The 27,071-nt window shown below is 60.4% G+C and overlaps 1 protein-coding gene across 1 annotated transcript; it reads left to right on the top strand.

The window, feature by feature from the left end:
- Positions 1 to 2,257: 2,257 nt before the first annotated feature.
- LOC133222393 (histone-lysine N-methyltransferase 2B-like) lies at positions 2,258 to 25,481 on the top strand. The gene is made up of 35 exons (XM_061372059.1): positions 2,258 to 3,007; positions 3,318 to 3,377; positions 3,908 to 4,001; positions 4,679 to 4,871; positions 5,440 to 5,495; positions 5,974 to 6,195; positions 6,882 to 6,973; positions 7,185 to 7,283; positions 8,147 to 8,260; positions 9,359 to 9,505; positions 10,193 to 10,285; positions 10,687 to 10,795; positions 11,435 to 11,554; positions 11,753 to 11,868; positions 12,048 to 12,140; positions 12,739 to 12,837; positions 13,089 to 13,165; positions 13,769 to 13,851; positions 13,919 to 14,010; positions 14,627 to 14,764; positions 15,546 to 15,704; positions 15,826 to 15,946; positions 16,343 to 16,421; positions 16,858 to 16,994; positions 17,828 to 17,956; positions 18,111 to 19,608; positions 19,789 to 19,848; positions 20,081 to 20,133; positions 20,270 to 20,395; positions 21,149 to 21,223; positions 22,377 to 22,560; positions 23,229 to 23,339; positions 23,725 to 23,808; positions 24,365 to 24,494; positions 25,197 to 25,481. The coding sequence occupies exons 1-35, from the start codon at positions 2,258 to 2,260 to the stop codon at positions 25,470 to 25,472; spliced, it is 6,069 nt and encodes a 2,022-aa protein (XP_061228043.1). The 3' UTR covers positions 25,473 to 25,481.
- Positions 25,482 to 27,071: the final 1,590 nt, after the last annotated feature.

The following is a 27,071-nucleotide window of genomic DNA, read 5'->3' on the forward strand; positions in this document are numbered from 1 at the left end:
TATGGGGCAGTGGGGCAGTGGTGGATCACTTGTGCGGCAATGGGAGAAAATTATGGGGCAATGGGGGGCAATTATGTGGCCCTATGACCCCCCTCTCCATCCCTCCGTCCCCCCCACCAGGGGGCGTGGCCTGTTGGGGGGGTCGGGGGCGTGTCCCCTGGGCGTGGCTGACGCTGCTCTCCACCAATAGGAGGAGTTCCTGGGCTTCCCCGCCGATGACATCACCCCCCCGCGCCGCCCCCCCCGCCGCTCCCTGCGAGGTCAGTGCCGGCCCCGCCCCTTTAAGCCCCGCCCCTCCTCCCTTTAAGCCCCTCCCCCTCTCACTTCTCCCTCCCTTTCCCCCCCCACAGGCACCCACGGGGCTCCCCCTCCCCCCTCCTCCTCCCCCCTCCCCCCCTCTCCCTCCCCCTCCCCCTCCCTCCCCAAGCGGGGGGGGCGTGGCCGGAGGAGGGGGAGGGGCGGTGGCGGTGGGGTGGGGGCGGGGCGAGGGGGGGCGGGGCTTAGGAGCCTGCGCCAGTTCCGGGGGCCCCTGGTGAGCGCCCGCTCGGCCCGGACCATCCGAATCCCGCGGCGCTTTGCACCCATTGGTGCTGATGGGGGGGGGACCCCGACACCCGTGGGTGCTGGTGGGGGAGGGACTGGGGCACCCATGGGTGCTGATGGGGGGGAGACCCTGACACCCATGGGTGCTGATGGGGGAGGGACTGGGGCACCCATGGGTGCTGATGGGGGGGAGGTGGGGGCACCCATGGGTGCTGATGGAGGGGACACCGGGGCACCCATGGGTGCTGATGGGGGGCAGACCCTGACACCCATGGGTGCTGATGGGAGAGAGGCCTTGCTACCCATGGGTGCTGATGGGAGAGAGGCCTTGGTACCCATGGGTGCTGATGGGAGAGAGGCCTTGGTACCCATGGGTGCTGATGGGGGGGAGACTGGGGCACCCATGGGTGCTGATGGGGGAGAGGCCTTGGTACCCATGGGTGCTGATGGGGGGGACGAGACCCCGGCACCCATGGGTGCTGATGGGGGAGAGCTTGGGGCATCCATGGGTGCTGATGGGGGGGAGACTGGGGCACCAATGGGTCTTGATGGGAGAGAGCTTGGGGCATCCATGGGTGCTGATGGGGGGGAGACTGGGGCACCAATGGGTCTTGATGGGAGAGAGCTCAGGGCACCCATGCGTGCTGGTGGGGGGCAGACAACAGCACCCATGGGTGCTGATGAGAAGGAACCCTTGGCACCCATGGGTGCTGATGGAGAGGAGAGCGTGACACCCATGGGTGCTGATGGGAGAGAGCTGGGGGCACCCATGGGTGCTGATGAGGAGGGCACCATGACATCCATGGGTGCTGATGGAGGAGATACTGTGACACCCATGGGTGCTGATGAAGAAGAGGCCTTGGCACCCATGGGCACTGATGAGAAGGAGATCCCAGCACCCATGGGTGCTGCTGCGGGATACACAACAGCACCCATGGGTGACGTTGGAAGGGGGAGCCCAGCACCCATGGGGGACGCTTTGCTACCTGTAAATGATCCCCCTGCACCCATGGGTGACACCCCAGTATCTATGGGTGCCCCATTGACACCCATGGGTGCCCCTTTGCCCCCCCCCATTGACCCCCCAGCACCCATGGGTATCCCCCATCCCCTCGCCCTCACCCTGACACCCTGCAGGGTCACCCTGACCCCCATTGGGCTCCCCCTGACCCCCAATGGGGTCACCCCCTTGGCACCCATGGGTGCCCCCTCCCCCCGCCGGGCCATCCTGCGTGAGGCCACCTTCCGCTGGAGCTCGCCCCGCCCCGGATGTGACGTCACCAAGGATGCTCCAATGGCGTTGGGCGACGGTCAGGTGACCCCCGGGACCCTGCTGGTGACGTCAGAGCCCGAATTGATGACGTCACGGCTGCCGTTGGTGACGTCAGAGACCCCATTGGTGACGTCAGAGGCCCCATCGGTGACGTCACTACCCACATTGGTGACATCAGAGACCCCATTGGTGACATCACAACCCCCATTGATGACATCAGAGACCCCATTGGTGACATCAGAGACTCCACTGGGGACATCTGGGACCCCATTGGTGAGATCAGAACCATCATTGATGACGTCACGACCCCCATTGATGACATCGGAGCCAGAGTTGATGACATCACGACCCCCATTGATGACGTCTGAGACCCCATTGGTGACGTCAGAGACCCCGTTGGTGACGTCAGAACCAGCACCGGTGACATCACAACCCCCATTGATGACGTCAGAAGCCCCCTTGGTGACATCAGGGACCCCCTTGGTGACATCAGAGACTCCATTGGTGACATCGGGACCCCCATTGGTGACATCAGGGACCCCATTGGTGACGTCAGAGCCCCCATTGGTGACATCAGAGCCCCCATTGGTGACATCAGAGCCCCCATTGGTGACGTCAGAGCCCCCATTGGTGACATCGGGACCCCCATTGGTGACGTCAGAGCCCCCATTGGTGACATCGGGACCCCCATTGGTGACATCAGAGCCCCCATTGGTGACATCAGAGCCCCCATTGATGACACCAGGACCCACACTGATGATGTCACCGCCCCCCTTGGTGACGTCACCACCCCCCCCGCTGCCGTCAGGCCCCGACCCCCTCCCCCCCCGCCGCCCCTTGCTCCGGGCCCCCCGCTTCACCCCAGGCCCCGCCCACCTCCGCATCTACCAATCGCTGGCCGAGGGAGAGGCTGACATCACGGCCCCGCCCCCCGCTGACGTCACCACCGAGGCGGGAGGGGGCAGCCCCCTGCCCCCCAACCCGGAAGCCGCCTCCACCAATGGCAGCGCCCGGAGGCCCTTCCCCAACCACTTGGCCCTGCCCCGCTTCGGTGACGTCATCAAGGAGGGTGGTGACGTCATCAAGGAGGGCAATGACGTCATCGAGGACATGGCGCGGGTCTACAGCCTCCTGAGCAGGGCCCGGGTGCAGCTCGACTCCATCGACCGCTGCCGATGGCACCCACCCATGGTGAGCACCCAATGGCACCCATAGGGACCCCCCATGGGACCCCCCCCACCCATAGGGACCCCCATAGGGGACCCCCCAGTGGCACCCATGGGACCCCCAAGGCAAAGATACCCCCATAGGGGCCCCCCCAACCATAGGGACCCCCCCATAGGAACCCCCTAATGGCACCCATGGGACCCCTCACCTATAGGGACCCCCATAGGGCCCCCCCTCAATGGAACCCATGGGACCCCCACCCACTTTTGGGGGCACCCATGGGTGCTGGGCCCTGGTTTGGGTCTCACCCCCCACCCCCCCCCCCTTCCCTTAGGTGTCAACAGGAGATGGGCCCAAAGAGCTGGAGGCTGAGGGGGGGCCTGGAGACCCACAGGTGGGTGCTGGGGCACCCATGGGTGCTGTGGGGGTGAATGGGTGCTGTGGGGGTCAATGGGTTGTGTGGGTCCTCAGTGAGTTCTGTGGGTGGTCTATGGGTGTAAATGGGTGTTATGGGTGTCAGTGGATGCTGTGGGTAACAATGGGTCCTATGAGAGTCAATGGGTGGTACGGGTGTCAGTGGGTGCTATGGATGTCAATGGGTTCTCTGGGGTCAATGGGTATCAATGGGTGGTCTTTGGGTGTTATGGGTGTCAATGGGCGTCAATGGGATCAATGGATATCAGTGTGTGTCAATGAGTATCAATGGGATTCAATGGGTGTCAATGGGATCAATGGGTATCAATGGGTCTCAGTGGGTGTCAATGGTATCAGTGGGTGTGAATGGGTGTCAGTGGTATTAGTGGGTATCAGTGGGTGTCAATGGGTATCAGTGGGTATCAATGTGTGTCAATGGTATCAATGGGTGTCAGTGGTTAGCAATGGGTGTCAATGGTATCAATGGGTGTCAATGGGTGCTCTCTGCAGGCCCCCCCCGCTGGTGGTCGCTGCTCTCGCTCCCCCCTGTCCCGAGCCCCTGGCCCCGAGAGCGAGCCCAGGAGGAGCCGGAGCCCCCCCCCAGGTAGGGATGGATCCATGGGGACCCATAGGGATGCATGGGAACCCATAGGGGTGCATGGGGGCCCATAGGGATGCATGGGACCCATAGGGATCTATGGGGATCTATTGAGTTCCTTTGGGATCCGTATCCATGGGGGTCTATATCCGGGTGTATCCATATCTATAGCCAGAGCTATGTATATCCATGTGTGTGCACGTCCATCTGTGTATCGCTGTCCATGTACGTCCATGTTCTGTGTTCCTTATCCACATGTATTTCTATGTGATGCTTCATATCCCATACCCCATATCCCATTCCTCATACCCCATATCCCATACCCCATTTACCCCATACCCCACACACCCCATATCCCATACCGTCTATTCTATACCCCATACCCCATATCCCATTTCATATCCTATAATATCCCACATTTTATATGCTTTATCCCATAATATTCCATGTGTCATATTTTGCATCCCATAATAACCAACATCCCATAATAACCAACATCCCATAATAACCCCTCTCCATCCTTAACCCCCATCTCTCTCCCTCCCCAGCCCCATCCCCTCCGGCCTCCCAGCGCTGCACCGAGGACGCCCCGCCCTTTCCCTGCCAAGCCACGCCCCCTCCTCCTCCGGCCACGCCCCCTCCCACCACCACCTCCTCCACCCCCTCCTCCTCCTCCACCCCCCCCTCGCCGGGTTTCCCGCGCGGCCGCTTCCCGCGCTCGGACGCCGCAGCGCCCCCTGGCGTGGCGCGGAAGAACCGCATGGCGCGCTGCGGGCGCTGCCGCGGCTGCCGCCGGGCCCACGACTGCGGCGCATGCGCGAACTGCAGGGACAAGCCCAAGTTCGGGGGGCCCAACACCAAGAAGCAGTGCTGCGTGTGAGCCTATGGGGCGCTATGGGGCACTCTATGGGTGCTATGGGGTGTGCTATGGGGTGGGCTATGGGGGCTATGGGACAGGGACAAGCCCAAGTTTGGGGTGCCCAACACCAAGAAGCAGTGCTGCGTGTGAGCCTATGGGGCGGCTTATGGGGCGGGCTATGGGGTGGGCTATGGGGGCTATGGGACAGGGACAAGCCCAAGTTCGGGGGGCCCAACATCAAGAAGCGGTGCTGCGTCTATGGGGTGTGTTATGGGGTGCCCTATTGGTGCTGTGGGGTGTGCTATGGGTGTTATGGGTGCTATGAGGTGCCCTATGGGTGCTGTGGGTGCCCTATAGGTGCTATAGGTTGTGCTAGGGGTGCTCTATGGGTGCTAGGGGTGTATTGTGGGTGCCCTATGGGTGCTATGTGGGTTGCTATGAGTGCCCTATAGGTGCTATGGTGTGTGCTATGGGGCAGGGAGCTCTGGGGTGCAGTATGGGGTGGACTATGGGCTATGCTCTAGGCTATGCTATGGGGCATTGGGTGCCCCCCCCACCACCACCCATGGGTGCTCCCCCCTCCAGGTACCGCAAATGCGACAAGATCGAGGCGAGGAAGATGGAGCGGCTGGCACGGAAAGGTGGGGCCTATGGGGGCAATGGGGCCTATGGGGTGCTATGGGGGCAATGGGTGCTATGGGGGCAATGGGTGCTATGGGGGCTATGGGTACCATAGACCACTTGAGGGAGCTCTTTAGTCCTCCACGCATCCCCACGCCCTCCATTGGCTCCTCCCTCTCCAGTGGCCCCGCCCCCCCGTTGGCTCCTCCCCCTCCCCCATTCCCCCTTTCCCCCATTCCCCCTCCCCCTGGCCACATGGTCCCAGCACCAGCACAGAGGGAGCCAGGTAATGGGGGGCTCAATGGGGGTGAATGGGGATCAATGGGGGTGAATGGGGATCAATGGAGCTCAATGGAGCTCAGTGGGGATGAGTGGGATGAATGGAGCTCAATGGGGATGAATGGAGCTCAATGGGGATGAATGGAGCTCAATGGGGATGAATGGAGCTCAATGGGGCCCAATGGGAAGCTCCTGACCGCCCCCCCCGCTTCCCCATAGGCCGCTGCCCCCCGCGTGGCGCCCCCTGGGACTCGGAGGACTCCGGGGACTCCCTGGCGGAGCCGGGGGGGGCAGAGCCCACGTGGGAGGGGGGAGGGGAGGGGGGGCCCCCCCCGGAGCCCGGGGCCCTCCCCCCAACCCCGCCCCCCCCGCGCCGCTCCGGGAGGCGCCGCCCCCCTCCCCCCCTCGGCGAGGGGGACAATGGGGGGGGGGAGGGAGAGGGTGAGGAGGGGGCAATGGGGCTCAATAGGGGGAATGGGGGTCAGTGGTGGAATGGGGGCAATTGGGGCAATGGGGGGCAATGGAGGAATGGGGGTAATTGGGGTATATGGGGGGCAATGGGCTAATGGGGGAATGGGGGTCAATGGGGGGGCAGTGGGGTAATGGGGGAATGGGGGTCAATGGGGGCAGTGGGGTAATGGGGGGCAACAGGGGTCAATGGGTGGTAATGTGGGTAATGGGGGGAAATGGGGTAAAGGGGCTATGGGGGTAATGGCACTGGGGTGCAATGTGGGGAGTGGGGGTCAATGGGGTAATGGGGTCAGTGGGCTAATGGGGGGTAATGGGGTCAATGGGGGCTCATGGGGAGTGAATGGTGTTCAGTGGAGCTCAATGGGTTCAATGGAGCTCAATGGAGCTCAATGGGGCTCAATGGAGCTCAATGGGCTCAATGGAGCTCAGTGGAGCTCAATGGGCTCAATGGAGCTCAATGGGGTTCAATGGAGCTCAATGGGTTCAATGGAGCTCAGTGGAGCTCAATGGGTTCAATGGAGCTCTATGGGGCTCAATGGGGTTCAATGGGTTCAATGGAGCTCAATGGAGCTCAATGGGCTCAGTGGAGCTCAATGGGGTTCAATGGACCTCAATGGGCCCTGCTTTGCCCCCCATTGCCCCCCTTTGCCCCCCAGACCCCCCCCCGGAGGACCTGGACCCCCCCCGGCCCCGCAGGGCCCCGCTCCAGCCCCTGCTGCAGCTGCGGGCGCGGCGCCGGCACCCACAGGTAGGGGGCACCCATGGGTGCTATGGGGGTCCCTATGGGTGCTATGGGGGGGCACCCATGGGTGCTATGGGGGGTACCTATGGGTACTATGGGAGGGGTACCTATGGGTGCTATGGGGGGGCACCCATGGGTGTGAATGGCACCCAATGGGGGGTCAGGGGGTCATGACCCCACCCTGACCCCCCCCTTTCTCCCCCCCCCACCCCCATAGGAGTGGGGCCCCCCCGGCGCCCTGGGCCCCCCCCACAATGGGTGGTCGGGGAAGGGGCGCTCCAGTGATGGGGTGCACCGGGTGCGCGTGGACTTCAAGGTGAGCAGCACCCAAAATGGCCCCAAATCACCCTAAAATGGCCCAAAATCACCCTAAAATGGCCCAAAATCACCCCAAAATGGCCCAGAATCACCCCAAAATGGCCCAAATGTGCCTCTATATGCCCTATACCCCCTTATGCACACCCTGCCCTCTTGTATATGTGCTCTATATCCCCTATACATGCCCTATACGTGCCTATATGTGTCCTATACCCCCTATGTGTATTCTATGCATCCCTGTGCATGGTTTATATAGCCATATACGTGCCCTATAACTCCTTATGAGTGCCTATACATGCCCCATACCCCTTTTGCTTACCCTATACCTCCCTATATAGCCTGTGAGTGCCTATGTGTGTCTTATACACCCTTATATGTACTCTATACATCTTTATGCATATTCTATATTCCCTATATGTGTCCTATATGTGCCCTATACCCCCTATACGTGCCCTATACATGCCCTATATGTGCCCTAAACATGCTCTATATCCCTTATACATGCTCTATATGTGACCTAAACCCCCTATACGTGCCCTATACATGCTCTATACCCCTTATACGTGCCCTATACGTGCCCTATACGTGCCCTATACGTGCCCTATACGTGCCCTATACGTGCCCTATACTCCCTATATGTGCTTATATGTGCCCTATACATGCCGTATACCCCTTATATGCGCTCTATACATGTCCTATACTCCCTATATGTGCCCTATACCCCCTATACGTGCCCTATATCCCCCCTATACCCCCTATCCGTGCCCTATATCCCCCTATACCCCCTATACGTGCCCTATACCCCCTATCCGTGCCCTATCCATGCCCTATGCGTGCCCCACGCGTGCGCTCTGCCCCCAGGAGGACAGTGCCCTGGACAATGTGTGGCTGCTGGGGGGCCTCAGCATCGTCTCCTCCGTGCCCGTCAGCGCCCCCCTCGTCTGCCTGCTCTGCGCCAGCAAGGGCCAGCACCAGGTCAGGCTATGGGGCGCTATGGGGCACGCTATGGGGTGCGCTATGGGGCACTGTGGGGCACGCTGTGGATCACAGTATGGGGCATGCTATGGGGTGCGCTATGCGGTGTGCTATGGGGCACGCTATGGGGCATGCTATGGGGTGTGCTGTGGGGCACTATGGGGCTCGCTATGGGGGACGCTGTGGGGTGTGCTATGGGGCATGCTATGGGGCATGCTATGGGGCACTGTGGGGTGTGCTATGGGGCACGCTATGGGGCATGCTATGGGGCTCGCTATGGGGCTTGTTATGGGGCATACTATGGGGGGCACTGTGGAGGGTGCTATGGACCCACTTATGGGTCTCTATGGGGTCTCTATGGGTCCCTATGTGTCCATATGGGTCCCTGTGGGGTCCCTATGAACCTCTATGGGGTCCCTATGTGTCTCTATGGGTCTTTGTGGGTCTCTATGGGGTCCCTATGGGTCTCTGTGGGTCTTTCTACTTTTCTGTGGGTCTTTATGGGGTCTCTATGGGTGTCTATGGGGTCTCTATGGGGTCTCTGTGGGGTCTCTATTGGTCCCTAATGGGACAGCGCGTTGCTGCGCGTCCACCAGGGGGCGCCATAGTGCCGCAGTGCAGTGGGGTCAGCCGAGGCCACGCTCCCTCTGCCCTGTGCATCCCTAGGGGGTCCCTATGGTTCTCTATGGGTTCCCTATGGGGTCTCTATGGGTCTCTATGGGTCTTTATGGGTCTCTATGGGTCTCTATGGGTCTCTATGGGTCTCTATGGGTCTCTATGGGTCTCTATGGGTCTCTATGGGTCTCTATTGGGTCTCTATGGGTCCCTATGTGTCTCTGTGTGTCTCTATGGGGTCTCTATGTGTCTCTATGGGTCCCTATGTGTCTCTATGGGTCCCTATGTGTCTCTATGGGTCCCTATGTGTCTCTATGTGTCTCTATGGGGTCTCTATGTGTCTCTATGGGTCTCTATGTGTCTCTATGTGTCTCTATGTGTCTCTATGTGTCCCTATGTGTCCCTATGTGTCTCTATGGTCTCTATGGTGTTTCTATGGGGTCCCTATGGGTCCCTATGGGGCAGGCGCTGACCCCCCCCCAGCTCCTCCTGTGCCAGGTTTGCTGCCAGCCCTTCCACGGGTTCTGCCTGGCGCGGGGGGAGGGGCCGGGGCCCGGCCAGGCCGGAGCCTGGAGCTGCCGCCAGTGCCGGAGCTGTCACGTGTGCGGGAGGAGGGGCCGCGGGGGCAAGGTGGGGGCAGGGGGGGCAATGGGGGGGTGGGGGTCAATGGGGAGTAATGGGGGACAATGGGGGCAGTGGGGGGCAATGGGGGTAATGGGTTAATGGAGGCAATGGGGGTGATGGGGCAATGGGGGTCAATGCGGGAATGGGGGGTAATGGGAGAATGGGGGCAATGGGGTAATGGGTTCAATGGGGGGTAATGGGGGCAATGGGGGAATGGGGGTCGATGGTAATGGGGATTGGTGGGAGTCAGTGGGTTTAATGGGGGATGGGGTAAAGGGGGTAAATGGGGGCTATGGGGGGCTATGGGGTAATGGGGGCAATGGGGATAATGGGGGTGATGGGGCAGTGGGGACAATGGGGTAATGGGGTAATGGGGGGCAATGGGGGAATGGGGTAATGTGGGTAATTGGGGGCAGTGGGGGGAATGGAATGGGGGCAATGGGGTTCAATGTGGGGAATGGGGTCAGTGGGTTCTATGGGGGCCAATGGGGTGCATTGGGACCCATTGGGTGCTCTGGGTGTCTGTGCGTTCTATGGGGTGCCATTATGGTCTATGGACGTCTATGGGGACATCGGGTCCTATTGGGGCCCAGAAAGCCCCATAGGGTCCTATAGCACCCATAGCACCCTATAGCACCCATAGCACCCTATAGCGCCCCATAGCCCCTATAGCGCCCCCTGTGTCTGTGCCAGCCCCTCCTCGAGTGCTGCCGCTGCCGCCGCTGCTTCCACCCCCCCTGCCTGGGGCCCAGCGCCCCCCCCCGGCCCCCCCGCGCCACCGCCTGGGTCAGAGCCATGGGGGATATGGGGGGGGTACGGGGGGTATGGGGGGGGCTATGGGTGGGGTACCCGTGGGTGCTATGGGGGGGTACCCATGGGTGCTATGGGGGGGTACCCATGGGTGCTATGGGGGGGTACCAATGGGTGCTATGGGGGGGTACCCATGGGTGCTATGGGGGGGTACCTATGGGGGGGCTATGGGGGCTATGGGGGGTACCTATGGGTGCTATGGGGGGGCTATGGGAGGGGCTATGGGGGGTATGGGGGCTATGGGGGGGGCTATTATGGTCTATGGGGTTCTACGGGTCCTATGGGGGGCTATGGGTTCCATTGGGGTCCCTATGGGTTCCGTGGGGGCCCTATGGGTGCTCTGGGGACACCCATTGACCCCCCCCATCCCTTTGCAGCTGTGCTGGGGGTGCTCCCGGTGCCGGCGCTGTGGGGCCACCCCAGGGCGGGGGGGGGACCCCGAATGGGAGCCCCAGGATGGGCTCTGCCCCCCCTGCGCCCGCCTCGGTGAGTGAGGGGCACCCATGGGTGCTGGGGGGGGTATGGGTGCTATGGGGGGTGATGGGTGCTATGGGTATCAATGGGTGAATGTGGGTGTCAATGGGATCAATGGGTATCAGTGGGTCTCAGTGGGTATCAATGGGTGTCAGTGGGATCAATGGGTGTCAATGGAATCAATGGTTATCAATGGGTATCAATGGCTGTCAATGGGTATCAATGGATGTCAATGGGTATCAATGGGTGTCAATGGGTATCAATGGGTGTCAATGGGTGTCAATGGAGTCAATGGTTATCAATGGGTATCAATGGGTGTCAATGGGTATCAATGGGTATCAATGGGTGTCAATGGGTATCAATGGGTATCAATGGATGTCAATGGCTGTCAATGGGTATCAATGGGTGTCAATGGGTGTCAATGGATGTCAATGGGTATCAATGGGTGTCAATGGGTGTCAATGGAGTCAATGGTTATCAATGGGTATCAATGGGTGTCAATGGGTATCAATGGGTCTCAATGGATGTCAATGGGCATCAATGGGTATCAATGGATGTCAATGGCTGTCAATGGGTATCAATGGCTGTCAATGGGTATCAATGGGTCTCAATGGGTCTCAATGGGTGCTCTGGGTCCCTCCCCTCCCCCAGGGCGCTGCTGCCCCGTCTGCACCCGTTGGGGGGGGGAGGAAGAGGAGGGGGGAGGGGAGGAGCCGCCCCTCCCCCGCTGCCCCCAGTGCCGCCGGCGCCTGCCTGCACCCAGCACCCACGGTGAGAGCAATGGGGGCTATGGGGGCTGTGGGGGGCTATGGGCATCAATGGTTGCTATGGGTGCCAATGGGGGCCTATGGGTGTTAGTTTGTGCTATGGGTATCACTGGTTCTCACTGGGGCAGTCACTGGTTCTCACTGGTTCTCACTGGTTCTCACTGGTTCTTACTGGTTCTCACTGGTTGCTCTCTCCCCCCAGAGGCTGAGGAGGCTCCGGGCGCTGCCACGGGGGGGTCCCTGCAGGGGGCGCTGCGGCGCGTGCTGGGGGGGCTCCTGCGCTCCCCCCATGGGGCCCCCCTCAGCCACTGCCCCCAGGTACCGCGGGGCACCCATGGGTGGGGGGGGGCACCCTATGGCGGTGGGGGGAACCCAATGGGGGCAAACCCAATGGGGTTGGGGGAACCCAATGGGGGGGGGCACCCAATGGGAGGTTTCCTCTCTCTGGGTGCCCCCCCCATGCTCTGGGGCACCCATGGGTGCTGACCCCCCCCCAGTGCCCCCCCGGGGGGGGGGTGAAGCTGCACCCAGGGCCCTGCGACCTGGGAGCCATTGGGGAGCTGCTGGAAGGAGGCCACTACAGCTCCGTGGTGAGGGGGCACCCATGGGTGCTATGGGGTTCTATGGGTGCTATGGGGTTATATGGGTGCTATGGGGGTTATATGGGTGCTATGGGGTTCTATGGGTGCTATGGGGTTCTATGGGTGCTATGGGGTTCTATGGGTGCTATGGGGTTATGTGGGTGCTGTGGGGGTTATGTGGGTGCTATGGGGTTATGTGGGAGCTATGGGGGTTATATGGGTGCTGTGGGGTTATATGGGTGCTATGGGGTTCTATGGGTGCTGTGGGGGTTCTATGGGTGCTATGGGGTTCTATGGGTGCTATGGGGTTATATGGGTGCTATGGGGGTACTATGGGTGCTATGGGGTTCTATGGGTGCTATGGGGTTCTATGGGTGCTGTGGGGGTTCTATGGGTGCTGTGGGGTTATATGGGTGCTATGGGGGTTATGTGGGTGCTATGGGGTTATGTGGGTGCTATGGGGTTATGTGGGTGCTATGGGGGTTATCTGGGTGCTGTGGGGTTATATGGGTGCTATGGGGTTCTATGGGTGCTGTGGGGGTTCTATGGGTGCTATGGGGTTCTATGGGTGCTATGGGGTTCTATGGGTCCCATTGGTGCTCTGCAGCAGGACTTCAGCCACGACGTCATTGGGGTGCTGCTGCGGGGGGGGGCACCCATGGGGGGCAGCCCCACAAGTGACGGCGCCTGTGAGCTCTTCATCCAGGTACGGGGCACCCATGGGTGCTGTGGGGTGGGGGGGCACCCATAGGGGTTAATGGGGCACCCATAGGGATCAATGGGGCACCCATAGGGATCAATGGGGCACCCATAGGGATCAATGGGGCACCCATAGGGGTCAATGGGGCACCCATAGGGATCAATGGGGCACCCATAGGGATCAATGGGGCACCCATAGGGATCAATGGGGCACCCATAGGGATCAATGGAGCCCCCATGGGTGCCCCTGCCCCATAGCTCATGCTTGGAGCCTTCCCCTGCTTCGACATCCGGGACCCCAAGCGCTGGCGGCCGCCGGGGGACGGGGACCCTGAGTGAGTCAATGGGAGTCAATGGGGGTCAATGGAGGTCAATGGAGGTCAATGGGGGTCAATGGGAGTCAATGGGAGTCAATGGGGGTCAATGGGGGTCAATGGAGGTCAATGGGGGTCAATGGGAGTCAATGGGAGTCAATGGGGGTCAATGGGGGTCAATGGGAGTCAATGGGGGTCAATGGGAGTCGGTGCCAGTGGGTGATGATGGCTGCCAATGGGTGATTTGGGGTCATTTTGGTGATTTTGGGGTCATTTTGGGTGATTTCAGTGCTATTTTGGGTGATTTGGGGTGATTTTGGGTGATTTCGCTGCTATTTTGGGTGGTTTTGATGCTATTTTGGGTGATTTCAGTGCTATTTTGGGTCATTTTGGGTGATTTCAGTGCTATTTTGGGTGTTTTGGGGTCATTTTGGGTGATTTCAGTGCTATTTTGGGTGTTTTGGGGTGATTTCGCTGCTATTTTGGGTGATCTGGGGTTATTTTGGGTGATTTCAGTGCTATTTTGGGTGATTTTGGGTGATTTTGCTGCTATTTTGGGTGATTTTGCTGCTATTTCGGGTGGTTTTGGGGCTGTTCCGGGTACTGACCTCTCCCCCCCCGCAGCCGCCTGCCCCACGCCGTGCTGCCCCCCTCCCCCGACCACACGTACGCCCAATGGCGGCCGGAGCCCCCCCTGCCCCCCACCGGTGAGCACCCCCCCACCCCCCCCTACCCCCCATCCCCCACCCCCACTGAAGCCCCTCCCCCCCATAGAGGAAGGGGCGGAGCCAACGGTGCCCAATGGGGGAGGGGAGGACGATCGCCAGTGCGCCCTGTGCCTGCAGTGCGGGGATGCGCCCTGCCAGGTAGGGCACCCATGGGTGCTGTGGGGGGCAATGGGGGTCAATGTTTGTCAATGGGTATCAATGGGTATCAATGGACACCAATGGGTATCAATGGGTGTCAATGGGGCCAATGGGTGGCAGCGGGTTCCAATGGATGCCAATGGGTGCCAATGGGTATCAGTGGGTACTAATGGGTGCCAGTGGGTGCCATTGGGTGCTATGGGTATTAATGGGTACCAGCGGATAGTAGTGGGTGCTATGGGTGCTGATCGGTACCAATGGGTACCAATGGATATTATTGGGTGCTATGGGTGCCAGTGGGTACTAACGGATACCAACAGGTACCAATGGGTATCAGCGGTACCAAAGGGTGCTATGGGTGCTGATCAGTGCCAGTGGATACCAATGGGTATCAGTGGGTGCTATGGGTATCAATGGGTGTCAATGGGTATCAGTGGGTTCCAATGGATATCAATGGGTGCCAATGGGTGTCAATGGGTGCCGCAGGACGAGGGCCGCCTGCTCTACATCGGCCAGAACGAGTGGACCCACGTGAACTGCGCCCTGTGGTTCCAATGGGTCCCAATGGGTGCTATGGGTATCAATGGGTCCCAATGGGTGTCAATGGGTGCCGCAGGACGAGGGCCGCCTGCTCTACATCGGCCAGAACGAGTGGACCCACGTGAACTGCGCCCTGTGGTCGGCCGAGGTCTTCGAGGAGGGGGATGGGACCCTGCAGAACGTGCACGCTGCTGTGGCCCGCGGGCGCCAGATGGTCAGCACCCATGGGTGCCATAGCAACGGGGTGGGACCTATGGGTGCGATGGGGGGGGACATGGGTGCTGGGGGGGGTAAATGGGTGCTGAGGGGGGGGAAATGTATCTAAAGATGCTCAGCAGCACCCATGGTTACCGCTGCTGTCTCCATGGTTACGGATGCTGTATGTAGTGATGTTGAGGATATCTCTAGGGATGCTCAGGGGTCTCCATGGTTACCGCTGCTGTCTCCATGGTTACCGCTGCTGTCTCCATGGTTACCGCTGCTGTCTCCATGGTTACCAATGCAGTCTCCATGGTTACCAGTGCTGTATCTAAGGATGCTTAGGATGCATGTAGGGATGCTCAGTGGTACCCATGGTTACCGCTGCTGTCTCCATGGTTACCGCTGCTGTCTCCATGGTTACCGCTGCTGTCTCCATGGGTACCAATGCTGTATCTAAGGATGCTGAGGATATCTCTAGGGATGCTTAGGGGTACCCATAGGTACCGCTGCTGTCTCCATGGTTACCGCTGCTGTCTCCATGGTTACCGCTGCTGTCTCCATGGTTACGGATGCTGTCTCCATGGTTACCGCTGCTGTCTCCATGGTTACGGATGCTGTCTCCATGGTTACCGCTGCTGTCTCCATGGTTACGGATGCTGTCTCCATGGGTACCGCTGCCGTCTCCATGGGTACCGCTGCCGTATCCATGGTTACGGATGCTGTCTCCATGGTTACGGATGCTGTCTCCATGGTTACCGCTGCTGTCTCCATGGTCCCCATCCCCTCTCCCCCAGCGCTGTGAGCACTGCGGGCGCCCCGGGGCCACCGTCGGCTGCTGTTTGCCCTCCTGCGTCGCCAACTTCCACTTCATGTGCGCCCGGCGGCGCCGCGCCGCCTTCCAGCGGGACAAGAGGGTGTTCTGCCAGCGGCACGCGCGCCTGCGGGACCCCAGCGTGAGATATGGGGCGCTATGGGGCTCTATGGGGTCTCTATGGGTCTCTGTGGATCTCTATGGGGTCTCTATGGGGTCCCTATGGGGTCTCTATGGGTCCCTATGGGTCTCTATGGGTGCAGGCGCTGGTGCAGGACGAGGGCTTTGCGGTTCTGCGCCGGGTCCTGGTGGACTTTGGGGGCCTGAGCCTCAAGAGGAAGTTCCTGGGGGGGCTGGAGCCCGAGGCCGTGCACATGATGATAGGTGAGGGCACCCATGGGTGCTATGGGGGGGTACCTATGGGTGCTGGGGGGGGTCCTATGGGTGCTGGGGGGGTCCTATGGGTGCTGGGGGGGGTCCTATGGGTGCTGGGGGGGTCCTATGGGTGCTGGGGGGGTCCCTATGGGTGCTGGGGGGGTCCTATGGGTGCTGGGGGGGTTCTATGGGTGCTGGGGGGGGTCCCTATGGGTGCTGGGTGGGGGGATCCCTATGGGTGCTGGGGGAGTCCTATGGGTACTGTGGGGAGGCACCCATGGGTGCTGGTGGACATCCATAGGGGTTAATGGGGGTCACCCATAGGGGTGCATGGGGAGCACCCATAGGGTTGTGTGGGGCACCCATAGGGGGGCACCCATGGGTGCTGACGGGGGGGTCCCGCAGGCTCCATCCGCATCGACAGCCTGGGGGCGCTGACGGAGCTGTCGGAGCGCGACGGGAGGCTCTTCCCAGTCGGATACCAGTGAGCAATGGGATGGGAATGGGTCCCATACTGGTTTATACTGGTCCATACTGGTTCTAAGTGGTCCTATGCTGGTCCTATACGGGTTTATACTGGTTATAACCTGTCCATTACTGGTCCCATATGGTTTTAACTGTTGCCATACTGATTCTAACCAGTCCCATACTGGTGTGTACTGGTCCCATACTGGTCTATACAGGTTCTAAACAGTTTCATACTGGTCTGTACTGGTTCTAACCAGTCCCATACTGGTTCTAATGAGTCCGATACTGGTCTATACCGGTCTGTACTGTTTCTAACCAGTACTAACTGGTCCCATATTACTCCCATACTGGTCTATACTGGTTCTAACCAGTCCCATACTGGTTCTAACTGGTCCCATACTGGTCTATACTGGTCTGTACTGGTGCTGACGGTCTCCCCTTGCCCCCCGCAGGTGCTGGCGCCTCTACTGGAGCACCCGGGACGCGCGGCGCCGGTGCTGGTACCGCTGCCGGATCCTGGAGCGGGCGCCGGGGGGGGAGGGGGGCGCCCGGCCCCGCCCCCCCGATATCAACCGCACCATAGCCCACGGTACGGCCCCATTGAACCCTATGGGGGGCCCATTCACCCCTATGGGCACCCCATTCATTCCTATGGGCACCCCATTCATCCCTATGCGGGACCCATTCATCCCTATGGGAGGCCCATTCATCCCTATGGGAGGCCCATTCATCCCTATGGGGGACCCATTCATCCCTATGGGGGACCCATTCATCCCTATGGGGGACCCATTCATCCCTATGGGGGACCCATTCATCCCTATGGGGGACCCATTCATCCCTATGCGGGACCCATTCATCCCTATGGGGGACCCATTCATCCCTATGGGGGACCCATTCATCCCTATGGGTGCTCCATTCATCCCTATGGGGGACCCATTCATCCCTATGCGGGACCCATTCATCCCTATGGGGGACCCATTCATCCCTATGGGGGACCCATTCATCCCTATGGGGGACCCATTCATCCCTATGGGGGACCCATTCATCCCTATGCGGGACCCATTCATCCCTATGGGAGGCCCATTCATCCCTATGGGAGGCCCATTCATCCCTATGGGTGCTCCATTCATCCCTATGAGGGACCCATTCACCCCTATGCGGGACCCATTCATCCCTATGCGGGACCCATTCATCCCTATGGGGGACCCATTCATCCCTATGGGGGACCCATTCATCCCTATGCGGGACCCATTCATCCCTATGGGTGCTCCATTCATCCCTATGGGGGACCCATTGACCTCTATGGGCGCCCCATTGACCCCTATGGGCGCCCCATTGACCCCTGTGGGCGCCCCATTGACCCCTGTGGGCGCCCCATTGACCCCTATGGGCACCCCCTTACCCCTCCCTTTCTCCCCACAGGTCCCGCCCCAGGGTCCCCCCCCAGCCCCATTGCGGGGGGGGGCCCGGAAGGAGCTTGGGGCACCCCCAGCCCCCACCCCACACGGAGACCCCCAACGGGGACCTCGTCCAGGCCCCTCCCATCCCCCGGTGGGTGCTATGGGGGATAATGGGGGTAATGGGTGCTATGGGGGTAATGGGGGCAATGGGGGTAATGGGGTCAATGGGGGTTATGGGTGCTATGGGGTCAATGGGTGCTATGGGGCTGCCCCATTGACCCCTATTGTCTCCTCCCCCCCCATAGGCACCGCCCCCCCCGTCCCCCGTCACATCCTGACCGTCGGGGACCCCGAGTTCCCCCCCCCCCGCCGGGCCCGCAGGAGCCTGGCACCCATGGGTGCCCCCCAGTGCTGGCCCAATGGGGCTCCCAATGGGGCCATGGATCCCAATGGATCAATGGCACCCAATGGGGCACCCAATGGGTCAATGGCACCCAATGGGGCCCTCAATGGATCAATGGCACCCAATGGAGCCCTCAATGGATCAATGGCACCCAATGGATCAATGGCACCCAATGGAGCAAGCTCATCGTCAAGGCCAGCATCACCCATGGAGCCAATAGCACCCAATGAGCACCCATCATCATCTATGGGACCAGCATCGCCTATGGGGCACCCATCATCACCTATGGGACCAGCATCGCCTATGGGACCAGCATCGCCTATGGGGCACCCATCATCACCTATGGGACCAGCATCACCCAATGGACCGAGCCCATTACCACCCATGGGTGCCCCCCCATTGTCCCCACTGGCCCTCAGCCACCTCTTGGGGGGGGCACCCATGGGTGACAGCAGCGAGGACGAGGACATGGGCGCCCCCAACGGCACCCATAGAGGGGGGGGCACCCATAGGGGGGGCACCCATAGGGACCCCTATGTCCACTTCAGCCGCACCGTGGTGGCCCGGCCCCCCCCATCCCCTTGCCCCTGCCCCACATCGCCCCACATCGACCAATTGGATGGGGTGGACGATGGGGACAAGGGCGCGGGGGCACCCATGGGTGCTGGGTCTATGGGTGCCCCCCCTATGGGTGCCCCTATGGGGCCAGCACCCAATGAGCATCTCCCATCGGACATCGTGGACTTCGTCCTCAAGAGCATGGGGGCCAATGGCACCCAAGGGGTCAATGGGGACGGGGGCACCCAATGGGTGCCCCATAAGGGTGATGGAGGTGGTGGCACCCAATGGGGTGGCACCCATGGACAGGATGCCCATAGCAGCCAATGGGATGGCACCCATCAAGAGGACAGCACCCATAGCACCCAATGGGACGGCACCCATCAAGAGGACAGCACCCATAGCACCCAATGGGACGGCACCCATCAAGAGGACAGCACCCATAGCACACAATGGGACGGCACCCATCAAGAGGACAGCACCCATAGCACCCAATGGGATGGCACCCATCAAGAGGAGAGCCAATGGGATGGCACCCATCAAGGTGGTACCCATAGCACCCATCAAGAGGACAGCACCCATAGCACCCAATGGGACGGCACCCATCAAGAGGACAGCACCCATGGCCATAGCACCCAATGGGCCCCCAATAGAGCCACCCCCACCCATGCCAATGGCACCCATGGGTGCAACGCCTCCATTGGTGACAATGGAACCCATTGGGTGCCCCCGTGGCCACCCAAGCGCCGGGGGGCACCCATGGGTGCTGGAGCCCCCAAACGGGCGCGCATGGAGCCCATTGGGGACCATGGGGATGGAGGCGAGGAGAAGATGGAGATGAGGTGAGGATGGGCACCCATGGGTGCCAATGGGAGATGGGGTACATGGGGAGGAGTGCCCCATTGACACCTATGGGGGGGGGTTCAATTGGTACCTATGGGTGCCCCATTGACACCTATGGGTGCCCCATTGGTGCCTATGGGGGTTTCATTGGCACCCATGGGTGCTGCTTGCACCCACAGGGCCATGGGGGACCCCATCAAAGAGGAGCCCGAGGAGCTGAGTGATGGGGGCAGCTTCGGGTGAGCACCCACATATAGCACCCATCCATAGCACCCATAGCACCCATCTATAGCACCCATAGCACCCATCCATGGCACCCAGCACCCATAGCACCCATCTATAGCACCTATAGCACCCATAGTACTCACCTATAGCACCCATTCATAGCACCCATCTGTAGCACCCATAACACCCATACCACCCACCCATAGCACCCATCCATGGCACCCACCCCCCTTTGTCTCCCCACAGGTCCCCCCCCCCAAGCGATGCTGCCCTGGACCCCCCCTGGGCCACGTTCACAGGTAAAGAGCACCCATGGGTGCCCCCATTAAACCCTATGGGAAGGGTCCCTCATGGAGCACCCATGGGTGCCCCCATTAAACCCTATGGGAAGGGTCCCTCATGGAGCACCCATGGGTGCCCCTCCCCCACCCATAGGTGCCAGCTCGGAGGACGAGGCCCCTCCCCCCCCCGAGGGGGCCCCTCCCCCCCCCGGCCGCCCCCACCTCTGCTTCGAGATCAGCAGCGAGGACGGGCTCAGGGTGACGGCGGCGTCCATTGAGGGTGAGGGCAGCCAATGGGGGAGCAGGGGGGACAGCGGGAGCCAATGGGAGATGAGGAGGGGTGGGGAGAGCCAATGGGGGACAAGGGAGACAGCGGGAGCCAATGGGGGAAGAGGGGGGACAGCGGGAGCCAATGGGAGACGAGGGGGGACGGCGGGAGCCAATGAGATGAGGAGGGGCGGTGGGAGCCAATGGGGGACGAGGAGGGAGGGTGGGAGCCAATGGGGGATGAGGGGGACAGGGGAGCCAGTGGGTACAGCGGGAGCCAATGGGGGAGAAGGGGGACAGTGGGAGCCAATGGGATCCAATGGGATAATGGGATACAGGGATGTGGGGTACAGGGGTAATGGGATGCGGGATATTATGGGATGTGGGGTATTATGGGCTGTTGGCTATTATGGGATGGATGTTGTGGGATGTTGGCTATTGTGGCATGTTGGGACATTATGGGATACGGGATATTATGGGATGTTGGTTATTATGGGCTGTTGGTTATGGGATGTTATGGGCTATTATGGGCTGTTGGTTATTATGGGCTGTTGGTTATTATGGGATGTGGGTATTATGGGCTGTTGGTTACTATGGGATGTAGCTATTATGGGCTGTTGGTTATTATGGGATATGGGTATTACGGGGTGTTGGTTATTATGGGCTGTAGCTATTATGGGCTGTTATGGGCTATTATGGGATGTTATGGGGTATTATGGGCTGTTGGTTATTATGGGCTGGCACTGACGGCTCCCTGTGTGCGCAGGGGCCTGGTCCGCGGTGCTGGAGCAGGTGCAGGAGGCGCGCGCCAAGGCCCGGCTCAAGCAGCTCTCGTTTGCCGGTGGGTGCCCCCCATCCCCCCCCCACCCCTCTGGGTGCCAATGGGCGCCATTGAGACCAGTGGGTGCCATTGACACCAATGGGTGTCATTGAGACCAGTGGGTGCCATTGACACCAATGGGTGCTGATGGGTGTGTATGGTTCTCTTTGACACCCATGGGTGCTGATGGGTGCCACTGACACCCTTGGGTGTCAATGGATGTCACTGGGTGCCATTGGGTCTCAATGGGTACCAATGATTGTCAATGGGAGTCAGTGGATGTCAATGGATGCTGATGGCTGTCAATGGGTACCAATGGGTACCAATGGCTGTCAATGGGTACCAATGGATGCTAATGGGTGTCATTGGTCCCCATTGTTCCCTATTGGTCTCCATTGGTCTCCATTGGGTCCCATTGGTCCCCATTGATCCCCATTGATTCCCATTGATCCCCATTGTTCCCATTGTTCCCCATTGTTCCCCATTGATCCCCATTGATCCCCATTGATCCCCATTGATCCCCATTGATCCCCATTGATCCCCATTGATCCCCATTGATCCCATTGATCCCCATTGATCCCCATTGATCCCCATTGATCCCCATTGATCCCCATTGATCCCCATTGATCCCCATTGATCCCCATTGATCCCCATTGATCCCCATTGATCCCCATTGATCCCCATTGATCCCATTGATCCCCATTGATCCCCATTGTTCCCATTGATCCCCATTGATCCCCATTGATCCCCATTGTTCCCCATTGATCCCCATTGTTCCCATTGATCCCCATTGATCCCCATTGATCTCCATTGATCCCATTGATCCCCATTGATCCCCATTGTTCCCATTGTTCCCCATTGTTCCCCATTGATCCCCATTGTTCCCCATTGATCCCCATTGTTCCCATTGATCCCCATTGATCCCCATTGATCCCATTGTTCCCCATTATTCCCCATTGGTCCCCATTGTTCCCCATTGTTCCCCATTGGTCCCCATTGATCCCCATTGTTCCCATTGTTCCCCATTGTTCCCATTGATCCCCATTGATCCCCATTGTTCCCATTGATCCCCATTGTTCCCATTGCTCCCCATTGTTCCCATTGATCCCCATTGTCCCCATTGTTCCCCATTGATCCCCATTGATCCCCATTGATCCCCACTGTTCCCATGCAGGGATGAGCGGGCTGCGGGTGCTGGGCATGCACCACGACGCCGTCGTCTTCCTCCTGGAGCAGCTCCCGGGCGCCGGCTCCTGCTCCCGGTACCGCTTCCGGTACCACCCCCGCCGGGAGCGGGGCCCCCCCCACAGCCCCCCCCACAACCCCTCCGGCTGCGCCCGCGCCGAGCTCTACCTGCGGTGGGTGATGGATGGGGGAATGGGGGTCAATGGGAGTCAATGGGAGTCAGTGGGAGTCAATGGGAGTCAATGGGAGTCAGTGGGAGTCAATGGGAGTCAATGGGGTAATGGGAGGAATGGGAATGGGGTACAATGGGGGGAATGGGGGCGATGGGGTAATGGGGGTCAATGGGGTAAAGGGGTGTAATGGGGGCAATGGGGGATAATGGGGGTGATGGGGGAATGGGGGTAAGGGGGGTAATGGGGGCAATGGGAGTCAATGAGGTAATACAGAGCAGTGGGTATGGAGGTCAGTGGGGGTCAATGGGGTCTATGGGGGGCTCAATGGGGGCAATAGGAGTCAATGGGGACAATGGGAGTCAATGAGCAATGGGGGGCAATGGGATCTATGGGTATCTATGGGTGTCAATGGGGTCAATGGGTGCCAGTGGGGTCAATGGGTGCTAATGGGTATCATTGGGTGCCAATGGGTACCAATGGGGGCAATGGGAGTCAATGGGTAACTATGGGTTTCAGTGGGTGTCAATGGGTGCCAATGCCTATCAGTGTGCACCTATCCCCTTCCATCCACCCCTTCCCTTGTACCAGCCCCCTTGGGGCACCCCATAAGTGCCCCCCCGCACCCATGGGTGCCCCCTGGTGACCCCCCCCTCTCCCCTCCCCCATAGCAAGTGCACCTTCGACATGTTCAGCTTCCTGGCGTCCCAGCACCGGACCCTGCCCCAGGGGCCCCCCCCCCGCGAGGATGAGGAGGATGAGGTGCAGCTGAAGCCCACCCGGTGAGCACCCATGGGTGCCCCCTGCAGCCATAGCGGGGGAGGGGGGGGAGCACCCATGGGTGCCCCCTGCAGCCATAGCGGGGGAGGGGGGGGAGCACCCATGGGTGCCCCCTGCAGCCATAGCGGGGGAGGGGGGGGAGCACCCATGGGTGCCCTGCAGCCAGAGTGAGGGGTTAGGGGCACCCATGGGGGGTGGTTGGGCTCAGGGGCACCCATGGGTCCCTGTTGGGGTTGGGGGCACCCATGGGTGCTGGTTGGGGTTGGGGGTACCCTTGGGTGCCGGTTGGGGTTGGGGGTGCCCATGGGTCCCTGTATGGGGTTGGGGGTGCCCATGGGTGCCGGTTGGGGTTGGGGGTACCCTTGGGTGCCCTGACCCCACCCCCAGCCGTGCCACCAGCCTGGAGCTCCCCATGGCCATGCGCTTCCGGCACCTCAAGAGGACGGCGAAGGAAGCGGTGGGGGTCTATCGGTGAGGGCATGTTGGCAATGGGGGGCAATGGGGTTTATGGGGGTCTATGGGGGTCTATGGGAGTCAATGGGGGCCAATGGGGGTCCATGGGGGCCAGTGGGGGTCAATGGGGGCCAATGGGGGTCTGTGGGTGCCAATGAGTCCCAATGGGTGCCAATGGGGTCAATGGGTATCAATGGGTGCCAATGGAGTCAGTGGGTGGCAATGAGGCCAATGGCTGCCAGTGGGTATGAATGGGTCCCAATGGGTATCATTGGGCGTCAGTGGGTGTCAATGGGGTCAATGGGTGCCAGTGGGTATCAATGGGTGCCCCTGGGTGCAATGGATTCCAAGGGGTATCAATGGGTCCCAATGGGTGCAGTGGGTCCCAGTGGGTCCCAATGGGTATCAATGGGTGCCACTGGGATCAATGGGTCCCAATGGGTGCAGTGGGTCCCAATGGGTGCCAATGGGTCCCAATGGGTGCCAATGGGTGCCAATGGGTATCAATGGGTCCCAATGGGTATCAATGGGTGCCAATGGTTCCCAACGGGTGCCATTGTTCCCCGTGGCCCAGCTCTGCCATCCACGGCCGGGGCCTGTTCTGCAAGCGCAACATCGAGGCGGGGGAGATGGTGATCGAGTACTCGGGCATCGTCGTGCGCTCCGTGCTCACCGACAAGAGGGAGAAGTTCTACGACAGCAAGGTGGGGCCTGCCCCAGAGAGACCCAGAGAGACCCATAGTGAAACCCATAGCACCCCATAGAGCCCATAGCACCCCATAGAGAGACCCATAGAGCCCATAGAGACCCATAGTGAAACCCATAGCACCCCATAGAGAGACCCACTGCGCCCCATAGTGAGACCCATAGAGACCCATAGAGACCCATAGTGAAACCCATAGCACCCCATAGAGAGACCCATAGAAAGTCCCACAGTGTCCCCTAACACCCCCCAAGCCCCATCAGTTAACCCCAGCCCCATACCTCCCACTTAGCCCCATAAGTTACCCCCATCCCCATCAGTTGCCCCCAACCTCATGGCTCCCCCCCAGCCCTATACCCCCCCCAGCCCCATAATTTACCCTCATCCCCATCAGTTACCCCCATGTTACCCCCTTAGCCCCATAAGTTACCCCCATCCCCATGAGTTACCCCCATCCGCATCAGATAACCCCAGCCCCATACCCCCCCCAGCCCCATAAGTTACCTCCTTAGCCCCATCAGTTCCCCCATCCCCACATCTCCCCCTTAGTCCCATAAGTTACCCCTTAGCTCCATAAGTTATCTCCATCCCCATCAGTCCCCAGCCCCATAAGTCCATCCCCATCAGTTACCCCCTTAGCCCCACATCTCCCCCTTAGCCCCATCAGCCCCCCCAGCCCCACATCTCCCTGTACCCCCCCCAGGGCATCGGGTGCTACATGTTCCGCATGGACGCCTCGGAGGTGGTGGACGCCACCATGCACGGCAGCGCGGCGCGGTTCATCAACCACTCCTGCGAGCCCAACTGCTACTCGCGGGTGATCCAGGTGGAGGGCGCCAAGCACATCGTCATCTTCGCGCTGCGCCGCATCCTGCGCGGGGAGGAGCTCACCTACGACTACAAGTTCCCCATCGAGGAGCCCGCGGCCAAGCTGCCCTGCAACTGCGGCGCCCGCCGCTGCCGCCGCTTCCTCAACTGAGCGGGGACGGACCTGGTTATGGGGTCCTGGGGGTCTCTATGGGGGATGGGAGGTGGTCCGGAGTCAATGGGACCTCGGAAAGAGGAGATATGGTGGTGGGCACGAAGCCATTGAGATACCTGCAAGTGATGGAGATGGATTATAGATGTAGATATGGAGTCCTGGAGGTGTCTATGGGTGATGGGAGGTGGTCCGGAGTCAATGGGACCTCCTAAACAGAAGATACGGAGGTGGGTTCGAAGCCATTGAGATACCTGCAAGTGATGGAGATGGATTATAGATGTAGATATGGAGTCCTGGAGGTGTCTATGGGTGATGGGAGGTGGTCCGGAGTCAATGGGACCTCAGAAAGAGGAGATATGGAGGTGGGTTCGAAGCCATTGAGATGCCTACAAGTGATGGAGATGGATTATAGATGTAGATATGGAGTCCTGGAGGTGTCTATGGGTGATGGGAGGTGGTCCGGAGTCAATGGGATCTCCTGAAGAGGAGATATGGAGGTGGGTTCGAAGCCATTGAGATGCCTACAAGTGATGGAGATGGATTATAGATGTAGATATGGAGTCCTGGAGGTGTCTGTGGGTGATGGGAGGTGGTTGGGAGTCAATGGGACCTCCTAAAGAGGAGATATGGAGGTGGGTTCGAAGCCATTGAGATGCCTATAGTCAATGGGAGGTGATGGAGATGGGATCTGGAGGTGGTTATGGGGTCTTGGAGGTACCTATGGTCAATGGGGGGTGATGGAGGTGAATGGGGGGCAATGGAGGTGAATGGGGAGTAATGGAGGCCAATGGGAGGGGCTTGGGGGTCAATGCGGGGTCATGGGGAGGAGCTATGGAGGTGGCCCTGAAGCCCTTGAGATGCCTGCAGCCAATGGGGAGCCAAGAAGGCTCTATGGACACCAACCCCCAGCCAATGGGGAGCTGCTCTGGGACCCTCCCGAGCCCCCAGCCAATGGGGAGCCAGGAACACTCAGTGGACACAAAACCCCCAGCCAATGGGGAGCGGAGATTCGGGGCCAATTTAAGCCCTGGGAATGCCCCCAGCCAATGGGGAAGCGGCAGGAGGCGGGACCCGGACCGCGCATGGAGCCCTCATTGGGGCCCAGGGACGCCTTTGGGGGTGGGGTTTGCACCCGGAAGTCCCGCCCACAATAAACGAGGCCGCGCCCCCTTCTATGGCTGGGGTCCTTTCTCTCATGGCTCCGCCCCTCTCCGCTCGCCGCTCCTATTGGCTGCCCTGTCTCTATGGTAACCCCCCTGCTCCGCGTTGGCCCCGCCCCCTCCCCGGAGTCCGTTCCCCATTGGCCAAGCCCCCGTCTCTATGGTAACGCCCTCCCACCCGGATCCGCTCCTTCCGTTTCCCCCGCTCTGTCCAATCCCGTCCCGGCTTTCCCCTTTGGCCCCGCCTTCCCCGCGCTCCCATTGGCCGAGCGGCCGCCGGAAAGAACACAGCCGGAAGCGGAAGCGCTGCTCGGGGCCTGTTGCGGCGGCGGTGGAGGTAAAGGAGCGGGGCCCGGCGCTTGTGGGGCACTTGTGGGGCCTGTGGGGCAATTGTGGGTCCCAATGCAGGGCTATGGGGCGGTTACGGGTCCCAATG

This window comes from Neopsephotus bourkii, unplaced genomic scaffold (assembly GCF_033783945.1).
Source record: "Neopsephotus bourkii isolate Nb327-2 ecotype Australia unplaced genomic scaffold, CSIRO-AGI_Nbou_v1 NB_1590, whole genome shotgun sequence".
NCBI classification, from domain to species: Eukaryota; Metazoa; Chordata; class Aves; order Psittaciformes; family Psittacidae; genus Neopsephotus; species Neopsephotus bourkii.

Coding starts and splice junctions, on each gene's coding strand:
- LOC133222393 (XM_061372059.1), top strand. CDS start 2,258: ATGACGTCAGAAGCCCCCTTGGTGACATCAGGGACCCCCTTGGTGACA. Junction 4,872..5,439: donor ACCAAGAAGCAGTGCTGCGT/GTGAGCCTATGG, acceptor TCCCCCCTCCAG/GTACCGCAAATGCGACAAGA. Junction 17,957..18,110: donor CAGGCCCCTCCCATCCCCCG/GTGGGTGCTATG, acceptor CCCCCCCCATAG/GCACCGCCCCCCCCGTCCCC.